Source organism: Diplotaxodon limnothrissa, linkage group LG23 (genome assembly GCF_057381915.1).
Source record: "Diplotaxodon limnothrissa isolate DT_005_m linkage group LG23, D_limnothrissa_male_GT1.1, whole genome shotgun sequence".
NCBI classification, from domain to species: Eukaryota; Metazoa; Chordata; class Actinopteri; order Cichliformes; family Cichlidae; genus Diplotaxodon; species Diplotaxodon limnothrissa.
Genome location: NC_140617.1, coordinates 35,503,571 through 35,516,853, shown reverse-complemented (window position 1 = coordinate 35,516,853; position 13,283 = coordinate 35,503,571). Strand labels below are relative to the sequence as shown.

General features: G+C 40.9%; 2 protein-coding genes across 2 annotated transcripts; one reads left to right on the top strand and one right to left on the bottom strand.

Annotated features, from left to right (window-relative positions):
- The first annotated feature begins 378 nt into the window (after positions 1 to 378).
- On the top strand, positions 379 to 7,518 carry LOC146608613 (L-threonine 3-dehydrogenase, mitochondrial-like). Its single transcript, XM_085347518.1, has 10 exons — positions 379 to 450; positions 2,666 to 2,827; positions 3,378 to 3,420; positions 4,540 to 4,610; positions 4,803 to 4,952; positions 5,026 to 5,198; positions 5,338 to 5,428; positions 5,753 to 5,845; positions 5,935 to 6,111; positions 6,202 to 7,518. Exons 2-10 carry the CDS (start codon positions 2,674 to 2,676, stop codon positions 6,339 to 6,341), a joined length of 1,092 nt encoding a protein of 363 aa, XP_085203644.1. The 5' UTR covers positions 379 to 450; positions 2,666 to 2,673; the 3' UTR covers positions 6,342 to 7,518.
- A 2,705-nt stretch (positions 7,519 to 10,223) lies between these two features.
- Positions 10,224 to 12,156, bottom strand: lg23h8orf74 (linkage group 23 C8orf74 homolog). Its single transcript, XM_085348982.1, has 5 exons — positions 12,076 to 12,156; positions 11,563 to 11,746; positions 11,014 to 11,237; positions 10,712 to 10,867; positions 10,224 to 10,487 (listed from the first exon to the last, which is right to left on the bottom strand). Exons 1-5 carry the CDS (start codon positions 12,154 to 12,156, stop codon positions 10,224 to 10,226), a joined length of 909 nt encoding a protein of 302 aa, XP_085205108.1.
- Between the last annotated feature and the right edge of the window lie 1,127 nt (positions 12,157 to 13,283).

Here is a 13,283-nt window from a genome sequence, read left to right as displayed (position 1 = left end):
TGCTGTTTTCTGCTTAGGTTTCTAAATGTTTTTATTTTAGTTTATTTGCTGTTGCTTTCCATATTAGTTTCAGCCATTTTATATAATGTTAGGGTGTTCTTGAGGTATCCTCCAGCTCGCCAAGGGGAACGCCCCTTCCCAGGCCAACCACGAGATATATGTATTAGATATGAGAGATATGTATTATTATTATTATTATTATTGTTGTTGTTGTTGTTGTTGTTGTTGTTGTTATCGCCAGCAGGCTTATGAGATTTTATTTTGAAAGTTACAGCCGGAAGTTTAGATTTTCCTAAGACTGGTTCTGTCGCGAGCCTCCCGTACTGTAAGCCAATCACAGAGCAGAATAAGCTTTGCCGTATATACGCGCGACTATTTCCACGTTTTGATCGCAAACAGCGGAGGGCTTCGGAGTCGTTTTCTGAACCTGCTTCTCCAGGTCGCATTAAAGTAAGGAGAACATGAGTTTAGCTTGTTTTCTATGCTCCCTGCACAGGAGCTTCAGTTGGCTACATTTCATGTCATCTGTAAAAGCTCGCATTACATTACGTTATTTTTACTGCACGTTTCACTTTTTAAGTTAACTGAATAAGATGGTCTGAATCTCAACATATGTAACCATTATCTAGGTAAAGCTAGTTATCCTCGGTGGTTAGGATCCTGCTTGAGGGGACACTATCTTGATTTAAAGAAACACATCCGTTAAACAAAGTATATAACTTATACCCCAGATAAGACCGAAATAATTGGGCAGCTTTGGGAATTGATACGAAATTTCCCTTTATGCACTTTTATTGTGTCCAGTGGTACTAACAAAAGAAAAAAATGTCTTTAAACTTGTTTTTCTCGTTTTTTTGAAAAGCACTGATTCAGTTGTGCCGTTACTAGTTGTTTTACCTCGAATAAATAAATACGTTTATTTATATAGTTTAACACACAAAGTATTTACTGCAAGGCTGCTAGACTCCATTGCTCTGAAAGGGTTTGTCCACATTAACCTGTGCTCCCCCATAAGCTTAATGGTGGTCTGGAATATAGATAAAGAGGTCTATATTTAGACCAAGTCAGCAGGAGGCTGTTATGAAGCTAATCTGAGATGGGTGTTGGGGGTCGGGCAAGGCTTTCACATGTTAGGTTTATTTTGACAGTTTCAAGTTGATATATGCACAAAATGCCCCTTATAAACTCATCTTTCTTAAAGTAGAGCAGGTAGAAAAGCATAACATGCCACAAAATGTCTACATTTAGAAATTAGACAGCAGTAATTTGCCACTTTCCAGTGGTTGCAGTCAGTTCAAGTCAGACTGCAACTGTCCTCAATTCAGTTCAGTTTTAATTATAAAGTGCAAAATCAAAACAGCACTCACTTCAAAGTGCTTTATATTGTAAGGTAAAGACCCTACAATAATAGAGAAAACACCAACAATCATATAAACCTGTATAAGCAAGTACTCAGCGACAGTGGGGAAGAAAAACTGTCTTTAAACAGGAAGAAAAGAAACCTCCAGGATGGCGGTGTAGCCATTTGCTGCAAGCGTTTGGGGGTGATCGGAGGGAGACGTGGCAAAATACTCGCTGTGGAAGAGAGCCGATGTTAAATAATAACTAATGATTGAATGCAGAGTGTTGTTATAAACATGCAGAGAGTGAAAAGAGGTGAGTGAAGAGGAAACAATCAGTGCATCATGGGAAACCCACCCTTAGCAGCCCTATTCCTATTGCAGTCTAAATAAGGAAGGATTTGGGTCACCCCAACTATATACATTATAAAAAGGAGTTTTAGGTCTAATCTTATAAGTAGAGAGGATGTCTTTCTCCCAAATCCAAACTGGGAGCCAGTTCCACAGAAGAGGGCCCTGGAAGCTAAAGGCACTGCCTCCCATTTTACTTTTAGAAACTTTAGGAACCACAAGTAATCCAGCAGCCTGAGAGTGAAGTTCTCTATTGGGGTGATATGGTTCTATGAGGTCTTCAGGATAAAATAGGACCTTATTAGTCAAGACGCTGAATGTGAGGAGAAGGATTTCCAATTTCCCTGTCAGTACTCTTGCATTTTGGATCAGCTGAAGGCTTTTCAAGGAGTTTTTAGGATGTCCTGATAATATTGAATTACAGTTGTCCAGCCTAGATGCAGAAGAAGCAGTAAGGTATGAATGATGGTCTACTTTTTCAGCATCATTCTGATACTAGAGGTCATTCAGGTATTTATGTCTCTGAGACCTGTAGTTTAACTATTTGCAGGAAAGTCGCCTCTTGTCAGCTAACCTGTGCAAGCTTGCCATCAAAAATGGTCAAGTGGGAAACACCCTCAAATTCTGGCCAACCATTTAGTGACTACAAGTTCAAAACAGATGTGAAATTACAATTACGAGGCATCACCAATTTTTACTTTTTTTTTTATTTAAGGAGCCTGCTGTCCTATTTTTACTCATGTGACTGAGCCATTAGATGGCTCTGAGGAAGTAGCTTTGTCGAGCTAAGTGTTGGATGGTTTTTCAGATGAGCTGATTTAAGGTCAGTTTAACTAAGCCAACATTATCACAGGATGATGGTGTTAAGCCTGATAATATGTGTGTCCACAGTAATAATAATGTAACCCCACTTGGTTATACTAAGGCTGTGGATGCACTCAGTGTTTTATGTTAATATGTGCTTTTGTTAATAGGAGGTGTTATGATGCCGGTGGTTCAGTTGCTGAGAGCTGCATCGAAGCATGCTGGGAACAGGCCCCCACGCTGTGTTGTGCAGACGACCTCTGCAGCACATGGCGTCAGAACACATGCTTCATCCTGCACTGATAGTGACAAACCCAAAGTCCTCATTACTGGTTAGTTTTTGTCTCATACCTCTTGTGTTACTTAAGCTCTGTAATGGGAAATTTCTAGTTAACCCTCACATTTAGATATAGGTGGTTAGAACTTCACTGTATGATTTTTGTGTAACCTTTGCATGCGTAGATGAAGTATGTGTATGTGTCAGTATGACCTCGTGAAATAAAAAAACTGCTTAGCTAGGCCTTACAATGTTTCACTATGTTATCTGCTAAGTGTTTGGCTCAGAAGGATGAAGGTCAGGGCCAGCGCCAGGTGCTGGCCTGGGAAAAGATAGTAGGAGTCTTCTCTGTTCAGCAACAGCCCAGGGTGGACAAAAGACTGTTGTAACTGAAAGATACACAGAGTTTGACGATGTCATAAGCTTATTACTATGAACCTGTGATGTTTTGATGTATGTTTCCATTCTCCTGCGCGTAGTAATAAATAGTGTGACCACAGCTCTTTCTGTGTTGCAGACTTTATTTACAAAAATTCCACGACAGTTCTTAAAAGTGCTTAAACTGCTTGGTAATTTGCTTCTTTTTCTCTAATTTATCCTTGTAGGAGGACTTGGACAGCTGGGGGTGGGGCTTGCTAAGTCATTAAGGTAAGAAGTTTAAATAACCTCTGATTTCCGTTGTTTAGCTATTTCCATATGTAGAGTAGTTTTCTTTGCGTATACGTGATACTGATACTGGGTTTTCAGACTGATACCAGTAAAAAAATCTGTCAATATAAACATACCAGTCACTGTATTAGTTGTGGCCACACCATTTTGTACATTCCTGCTCCAATCTGATCCCAGAAACTAAACAGGGTTGTGCTTGGTCAGTATTTGTCTGGGAGACCGCCTGGGTATACCAGGTGGTTGAAGCTTGGTCGTGGCAGATGGCTTCCCCTCCCTGAGCCTGGTTCTGCTGGAGGATTCTTCCTGTTAAAAGTTAAAAGTTTTTCCTTCCTACTTTTGCCAAGTGCTTGCTTGTAAGGGGTCACCTAACTTCTGTAGCTATACTGTAGATTTTTTTGATGTGTAAAACAAACAGCGATGGATGCATCAGGTTGTGTGACGAAGGATTCCCGCTAGCTTTATCCCAGTAAAGGTTATAATGGTGATTTACGGGCACAGAGCTGCTGTTTTGGACGCTAAAAAAATTTTTTCTTTCGCTCCACCTGAGCACACCGTCTCAGTAATGACTCCGCGTTTAGACAGACCCCGGCTCAACATTAAACTATGACATTAAACCATCCTCTTTACTGCTGCTGTTGTGTTATCAGTCTTTTTGTTGAAACACTGGAGGCTGTGTGAGCTTAATGTTGTCATACTTTTAATTCACACGCGCTCTCCTATTGCAGGTCTATTTTTGATCACAAATGTGGGTGAGCACCACAGGGTCACGCATTAGACAAAGCATCAAAGCAAGGAAATAGTTTTTTTTATAGTCGAGTTATTCAAATTACTCAATGAATCGTTGCAGACCTCTTTTAAACTGCTGTGGTGAACTGTGGTGATGCCAGTCCTAAATCCAGCAATTTTATTTACAAGAAAAACTTCCAAAAGGTGATACCTGTGAGCCAAACCTATATGGGGTGTAATGTGTGAGCTGTTGAAACAACTGTTAAAATGATATATAATGAAAGAAAGCTTAAAGACGTCATGCGATCATGTCATTTGTACCGCAGACCAGCTTTTTTAGTAGAGTTACCAAAACTAATGTTTCTTTTTCAGGAGGAGATTTGGAAAATTCAATGTGATCCTGTCTGACATCCGGAAACCCCCCAACTATGTCTACAAAAACGGTGTGTGCATTGTTTTTACCTTCTCCACATATTCTACAAGTTAGTAAAAACCCTACAAAGGCCATGCGGTCTTTCTGTTTAGGAGCTCCATTCTTGCTCAGTGTAAATGCAAACCACATGTCCATAAAACTGCACTCCACTTTCCAAAGATGAGTGGGTCGACACACACAGTCTATTGTGTGTCCTGCACAGGTCCATTCATCTTCTCTGACATTCTGGACTATAAGAACCTCAGGCAGATTGTGGTCAACAATAACATCAGCTGGCTGGTTCACTACTCAGCTGTGCTGTCCGCTGTGGGGGAGCACAACGTGGCCCTGGCTAAAGAGGTCAACATCACAGGTAGACACCTCTGTAACGCGTGTACCATAGCATTAACATAGCAGACTTATGCACAGCCTCTCTTTCTCTCTAGGTTTCCATAACATATTAGATATAGCCACCGAACATGGTCTGCGTGTGTTTGTCCCCAGCACAATCAGTGCCTTGGGTCCATCCTCCCCTAAAGACCCCACTCCTGATCTGTGTGTGCAGAGGCCACGCACTATTTACGGTGTATCCAAGGTCCATGCGGAGCTGATGGGTGAGGTGAGACACTCTGTAGAGACTTTAAAAACGCATACCCGTATTTCTTCTCCGCACTTACAGCTGTTGTAGCTCCAGTCCTCATTCTGACCTCTATTCATCTTATTTCTGGTGTTTTTGAGTCTTTTCCTCCCATTATCAGTACTACCACCAAAGGTATGGGCTGGATTTCCGCTGTCTCAGGTATCCAGGCATCATCTCGGCTGACTCCCAGCCTGGAGGAGGAACCACAGGTGAGTAGACCTGAGATACATATACCCAAAGACCTTTCAGGAATAAGTGTTGGCCCTCAACAATCACATTTGCAATATGGTTAAAGTTGTGATTCACTTCCTTTTTAAATGAACGGGTATAGAGGCTCAACAATAATTTTGATGGTGATAATATCACCATCATCACCTCCACCACTTATCTTGTATAATGTCTCTGGAAATACTAAAGGTGCAGGCTAACTGACAATGTAAGGAAGATGGCGCACCGTTTGGAAATGTTTGTTTTTTTTGCTCCATGTCTTTGATGCAGTCTGATTCTGATGGTCTCTTTTCACTGTTTTCTAGACTACGCTGTCCAGATCTTTCATGCTGCTGTGAAGAGCGGTCAGTTTGAGTGCAACCTGCGCAGCGACACACGGCTGCCTATGATGTACATCGGTAAAGCAAACTTTGATGCGTTTTGTTTTGGCGGCACTGAAGCACTCCCGTTTCGCTCATCTCTTCCTCCGTCCACCTCTCCTACCCAGATGACTGTATCAGGGCCACTATGGAATTCCTGGAGGCTCCAGAAGACGCGCTCGTCAGCCGCACCTACAACATCAACGCCATGAGCTTCACGCCACAGGACCTCACCCGAGAGATCCAGAAAGTCCTGTCTGACTTCAAGGTTACCTATAATGTGGATCCTGTCAGGCAGGCGATCGGTGAGACTGCTGGGATACCAGTGTCATAGTTTTATCCTTTCAGAGTGTTCACTGGCTACTATAATCTTCTTCTCTGCTACATCTTTTCAGCCGACGGCTGGCCAAAAGCACTGGAGGACAGCGCAGCGAGACAGGACTGGGGCTGGAGGCACGAGTACAACCTGCCGGAGCTGGTGCAGACCATGCTGACTCACATTACTCTGGGAAACAAGCTAGCGAGCGCCTTCTGAAACATTTGCAGCATTTTTGTAGCTTTATTTAAAAACTGAATGTGACAGTCTTCAGTGGCAAAATCTTAAAACATTTTTTTTTCTTTTTTAATCATCTAGAGCCTGCTGTTCGTATGTGGGTTGATGTTTTAGTTGGGAGAAATCCCTGGCACTTTAGCATCCTCCCACATCTTTTAGCCCTTGATAAGTTACCAATAGCCACAAATTCAACCCTCAACAGGATGGGTGCCCTGATCATTGCTTCAGTTAGAAGGGAGCGCATTGTTAGCACCGGTAATAAGTAATATTATGTGGGATTTCCTGCAATTGGCTGTAAAGAATTATGAATGAAATCAACAAATGATCTGATATTTCCTCACAGGAGGATTCACAGGTACACGTTTTACTAGCGTTTCATCCATTTTGAATGTCATGTTATCTCAAAAGAGAAGTTCAACATGTCATGGGTACTTGTGACTCTTCCCTGCAGAAACTCTTGTGAGGATGATTTCTTTTTTCAAATTCCCCTCCCAGATGACCTTGGATCTTTCTAGCAGTGTACAGAGAACAGGCCACAGACCCAACAAAGACTTTGAAGATGATAGGCAGAAAGTCTAAAAAGGAGACTGAAATTGAGATTTACACAATATGTTTGTTAAGAAGCAAAACAAAAGGCTTTCCTACTGAACCATCAACCTGATGCCTTTCTTTTCCTCTCTGTGAATCCGTCCAGAATTTGTGATTAGTTTGCTGCTAGAGAGCGCTGGATGTTTTCACCAAAGCAAGATGCTGAACTTTTAAGAGTTATGGTCTCTTTCTGAGTGTACACAGTATGTATGTGCTGTCTCTAAGTGTGCTACCAGTCTGTTGCAGTGTGTCTTAAGTAGGGCTGAACGATATATCGCATTTGCGATAATATCGCGACATGATCAAGTGCAATTTTCTAACCGCAAAGGCTGCGATTATACTGCGATTATAAGGCTGTCCAAATTACTACCATATCCCAGAATTCATAGCGCGGCCCAGCCAAACTCCAGTTTCCAGCAATGGCGGCCGCTACTAAGTTTTAAAATTACTCATACTAATCTTTCTGGGTCACAAAATAAACTTTTAACATATTTTCAGGCGAGAAAGTAGTTGTGTAAACATCAAATATCTGCTCGGTTTATCAAGATATCCCATATTTGCAAAAGTGCTTCGACGTTTTCAGAGGCGTCTGCTACCCACCAGCTCGACAGCTAGCCGGGAGCTCGAGGGTTACTGATGCGGCCGAGAACGGCACAACTCCCGGCACATCATTTTCAGATCACCGCGGAGTTTCGCTGCTCGGGTTAAACGTAATATATAAGTCACTTAGACAACCTAAAAATGTTATCGTTGGGCTTTTTTCAGTGTTTTGTTTGTTCGTGAGTAAATCGGTTTGGCTGAGATTAAAGTTATTAGATTAGATAAAATAAAACTTTATTAATCCCCCGGGTGGGTTCCTCCTTGGTTTTCACACAGCTGACTAAACGTCAAACAGAAAACTTATTAAACAGAAGTATGAGACAGTCGAGAATTTACACCAGTGTCTGGTTATATTTTAGATAGCAAGAAGCAGACGGCCGAGTTTATTAAAGTCCACCGAGACAGCGGTGACGCTAATCAGAAGGCTAGACCGTCCAATTTCACGCCTTTAAACTTTAAAGGCGTGTTTGTGTGTGTGTTTATACAATTGCTATTATGTTTGCACTTTATGTGTAATGTTACTGACTGCAGAGATCAGTAAGATGTGTGTATTTTTTATTTATTAGTTTTATTTATTTAATATTATTTTTTAATTGAATGACTGTCTAGTAGTTCACAGATGTCGAAAAACTGAGTGTGGTAAAGCCACTGATTTTTTTTATGTATATTTCTGCAATCTGCACATTGTACTGACTTTCATTTTAATGTTTACACCAGGGTTCCTTGTCAGCACTTTATGCTCAGATGTTTGTAAGCTAAAAATAAACTATTGTGTATGTTCAAATATACTGTTGTGATTGAAGAAGTTAAATAAAAATGTCAGTCATCAATTCATGCATCACCTCATGTCATCATAACAGAGGTCTGTCTTCCAGGAAAGAACAGTTTAAAATTAATGTAATATAGTATTGGCCATACTATATGATGTATTGCTTGTCTTTGTTTAATAATACAGAAGACAAAGACCTTAAAAAATAATCGCATATCGCATCGCAATCGCAATATTGGGGCAAAAAATCGCAATTAGATTATTTTCCATAATCGTTCAGCCCTAGTCTTAAGGGGCACGTCTGCCACACTTGAAAACAACCTGGCTTTTAGTAAGAGCTTCACTCCCACTGTTTACTAGTGTGAACTGTGTCCTGAAACAGTGGTGCAGATAACTGTGGAAATAGTGACCCTACACAGTACTGCTGCAGGGACTGCACAAGATGGGTAAACAGAAAAGGAAACCTAGCAGTGCTTGAGGCCTTAAATTATGTGCAGCAAAGGAAATTAGCTTATAGATGCTGCTTGATCTTTGCACTGGTGTGTTTTGGGCATTTTATTTATTTATTTATATGTTTTGGGGTTGACTGAATGGATTAACATGTCAGCATTAGATAAGCAGGGCTCTTCTGTGTGGAGGTACAAAAAGAAAGGACTGGATGTTCTGTTAATGTTTGTTTTTTATAAAGCTATTATTTCAGAATTATTGCTGTTTTTTTAATAAATCCTTTTTTTAAAAAAACAACAAGTTTTTCTGAATTTTCTTTGTAACTACGCAGTACTGAAAACTGACCCAATGCTGATGAGCCATTACAGCTACAGAGGGTGAATTTTAGCTTTCTTGAAAGCTTTGTTCTAGGCCTCACCTCCACTAATGCCATTCACTGAAGGTAAGCTAAGTTCAGCAGATTTTAAATTATTAAAAAAATCACATTCAGAAAAAATGAGCATCACAACATAAAAGGAAAAATAACCAAATGTAACTCTTAAAACAACAACTAGAAATTGAGAGTAAAAGTTACCAAGTTAAAAGTTTTTTTAGGTGTTAGCATTAGGTGTCTGTGTTGCTAACTAAGCTTGCTAATGCTAGCTGACATCTTAGCATTCCACCCAGTTATGGTCATGTCTGTCTGGAGAAAAGCAACCTTGCAGCAGCCAAAAAGCTATCCCTGGCTTCAAAATGTGGAGTCTAGAAACCAACCAGTGGCGTCACATTGGCTATGTCCATTTTTTATATACAGTTCATGGTAACCATGTTGCTGTGGCTGTGAAACTTGCTTTTTACCCTTTAAAGCCTAAATCATGAGATAATTAGTAGAAAATTGTAATTTCTTTGAAATTGTATAACCAGAAGGTCTTTATTGAACCTTCTGGTCATTTCTACAATGAAATATTAATTTGCATATCCATCCATTCTCTTCTGCTTAGAGACAGACAATTATTCACACTAACATTTCCACCTATTGGCAAATTAAAATCACCAAATAACCCCACTAATTGCACATCTCTAGACTGTGGGAGGAAGCCACAGTACATGGGAAGAACAAAAAAACTCCACATATATATGGGCTCATATATTTGCACATATGAGTTTTAATTTGTTTAATGTGTATTCATTACATCCAGGTTTCTTTTTTGCAATTTGTTGCTAAAAAATGTGCAGTTTATTCAGTTTTTTCGAGGAGAGTGGGATTACACCGATCATGTAGAAGTTTAAAAACTCACAAAAATTCATGTATCAAATATGACATAACAAGTGTTAAGGGATACATTTCAAATACAGAAATCTTCAAATTATAAATATAAGATGTGCAATAAAATAATAATAATAATGATAATACAAGCTTGAGCATCCAAAAGTAACACAGTTAGCCGAAACTGTGACTGTTACTAAATGGTTCAACATTCTTACTTCTGAACAGGTTTATTCATTGACTTCCTGCCCTCTGCTTTTCCAGACGCCGTCCATCCTGTTTTAGTTTTGGCAGTTTGTACCTTTGCATTTGTCTCTGTATTGGTAGGAGAAGTATTGTTGTGCCTCCCAGTGGCCAGAGCCTCCTGCTGCAGTTTCAGCTGCAGGATCTCACTGAGCAGATCGACCTCTTGGACTAGGCTTGCCACTATCTGGCTCTCGGTAGCCCTCACTGCTGCACGAACCAACTCCACAATGCCCTACTTGGGGAGCCAAAAACAGTGACAGTCAGTCAGTCCAAATAATTTCACTAAGGGAAGTACCTCAGATGGCGTAACCATAATAATGTTTTGGAGAGTATTAAAAAAAAGGGCTGGTTTAGAAAAAAATATTTTTCGTCAAGGAGAAAAACATTTAAAACACAAAAACCACATATTCTCGTAGCACACTGCATGATTAGATATTAGGGTTAGGGAACATGAACCTGTTTATCCAGATGCTTATCCTCTAGAAGAGTTATGTCCTCCACAGTGACCCGTGACCCCTGTCTCAAACACCTCAGCTCATTTTCCTTCTGCTCCAAGGTTGAAGTGAGACTTGCTTCATGCTGCTGACTTTCCCACTCTTGCAGATCGACGCCCTGCAGTAAAAAGGAGTCATTTTCTAAGTTTGAAACAAATTGGAACATATTAAATGGATTCCAGTACCATCAGATAGCAGCCCTGAATCTGCATGATGGTTATGCAGTGCACGTTCACTAGCCGCCACTTAAAGAGGCCTCCTTACCTGTGCTAAGGGAGGGGGTGTGGGTGGCAGTTGCACCTCCAAGTGTAGCTGAGTGACAGACACGTTAGCAGCTCCATCGACCACCGCCTGGAAAAGCTTCCGCCGTGTGATGCAGGTGTCTGTGAGATACCTGGTGAAGTCATGTCGATGGACGGGGGTGAGGTTCGGTAATCCCTCACACAGCACCTCTCTCAGTAGTGACAGCAAGTTGAGTACATCAGGATCTGATGGATAGAAAACAGTCCAGAAGTTTTAAACGAGGTTTACTGAACCAAACCCCAGCAGCACATGATCCTGCACACTGTGAACAGGTGGGCCTGCATTACTAACACTGCATGAGTAATGTTTTAATAGGGCACACAGGGAATGACTCAGAGTCAATGAATCACTCAGTGTGGTATGCTAGGGTGTCTGTATTGCTTTATGCGCAATGAGAGCTTTACATCTGATAGTAATTCTCTGCTGGCCATGTAAAGGGCCACGACCTCTCGGTTAAGCAGTGTGTCCTCTAACAGGCCACTTTATAGTACACTGCTGTTTGACTCTGACCGTCCAGCCGTGGAAAGATGTCTCTGGCGATCACAGCTGCCCGGATAACGTTCGGCCAGGAGAAGCCACAGTCTGCAGCGAACACGACCACGTCGTACACAAACTCTTGATGGAAGCATCGTCGCTCGTCACTGAACTCGGGCCACGAGAAGTAACGGCTGAGCCTCTGCACACCAGCATCTCTCTGACAAACACAATCACACAGACACAAAAGTGAGAAATGTTGAGCAACACGTAGAACCAATTTTACAAGTTGTTTTAGTTATTTATTCATAAACGGTGTGGTTATGTCTTTATTTTTGCAGTTCTGCTCCAAATTTAAATAAACCAATGACCAATAATAAAATAATGTGCGTGCATGACTTCAAGCTAACTCTCTAACCAGTCGCTTACTTTAAGATTTAGGTCAAATTATAGATTTTAGAGCCATTTAAAAAAAAAAATGCTGGGACACAACTTCGTCTTTATATCGCTTAAATTAAATGTCTGGGTGTTAATTCAGTGGCCGCCTACCTGTAGCCTCGCTATCTGACCTATTTCACTCTCTGTTAGGGAATCCATCCTGATAAACACAAAGCGGAGCTCGGTTGCCATTGGAGACTGACGCGATGACGTAGGGACGTAAAGCTGCTGATTGAACGTGTGAAGCGAATTCAGTGTTACCTGTAAATATCACACGTAATTACTCAGTGCTTGTTTGTTCGTAGGTTTAATAGCGACTGTCTGATATTAAACCACACAGTCTTCATTTATGGGGCTGTTTCAGGGTTAAGAAAAGAGCAGGCTGGTAATGTAACTGGGCTTATTATCAGTCTGTGGCCACAGATGGCGGAAAGCTCTAATCCTCTTTAGCACCAACCCCAGCCCTCTCCCTTCTTTTCTCCGTCTCTCTTCTTCTGCCTTTCCTCTCCTCCTCCTCCTCCTGTTCTCCATCAAATAATGTCAAGGTAACGGCTGTTAAAATAGTCGGTAGTGTCCAATTTCCGGTTGTGTCTTTAAAAATAAAAGCTTTATTTCAGGTGCGATTTTTACCATCAAACCTTTAGGGTTTGGTGCAAATGTAGTTACCCCTTTTCACATTTGCAGAGCTCAGTTCAGTTGCGTACACACTACAATTTTGCCTTTAATTCAATTCAGTTTTATCAGTCACCTCAAGGTGCTTTATATTGTAATGCAAAGATCTACATACAAAATAAGCGTCCTAATTAGGATTAAGAACCATTCATAATCAGTATTCACAGATTTCAATATATTACAATAGTTTTAGGGTGGACCCTTCAGTTATTAAACCCAAGGCAACATTGTGTAGACTCATCACTGTGCATTACATATGCCAATTACAAGAGTGGAGAATAGGTCTGTAGTCTGTCACGTGCCTGTGTGCAAGCAAGAGCTACGCCTGCTCGTCTACTAAGCTAAACTGTCACCCTAGCAGCTCCACTTTTAACAAACAAATACATTCTGCTGTTAAAGCCAGTTTCTTCCAGCTGAGGGCCCTTGCAAAGATTAAGACAATTCTCTCATCTGCTGATTTTGAGAAAGTAATGCCAGTGCCTTCCAGAATTTTAGGATCCTTTTGTTTATTATTAAGGCAAAAAATAGATCAGCACTTTCTTACATTTTTGAACTTTTAACTCTATGCACACTCCTAGATCATTAAGGTTAACTGACTAGATGCTTCTAGTTGTTCTGGTTGTTTAAATCAGGCCTTTTTCTTTAGT

Coding starts and splice junctions, on each gene's coding strand:
- LOC146608613 (XM_085347518.1), top strand. CDS start 2,674: ATGATGCCGGTGGTTCAGTTGCTGAGAGCTGCATCGAAGCATGCTGGG. Junction 3,421..4,539: donor GGGCTTGCTAAGTCATTAAG/GTAAGAAGTTTA, acceptor TTTCTTTTTCAG/GAGGAGATTTGGAAAATTCA. Junction 4,611..4,802: donor CAACTATGTCTACAAAAACG/GTGTGTGCATTG, acceptor TGTCCTGCACAG/GTCCATTCATCTTCTCTGAC.
- lg23h8orf74 (XM_085348982.1), bottom strand. CDS start 12,156: ATGGCAACCGAGCTCCGCTTTGTGTTTATCAGGATGGATTCCCTAACA. Junction 11,238..11,562: donor CATCTTTCCACGGCTGGACG/GTCAGAGTCAAA, acceptor TCTATCCATCAG/ATCCTGATGTACTCAACTTG. Junction 10,868..11,013: donor CACCCCCTCCCTTAGCACAG/GTAAGGAGGCCT, acceptor TTTTTACTGCAG/GGCGTCGATCTGCAAGAGTG.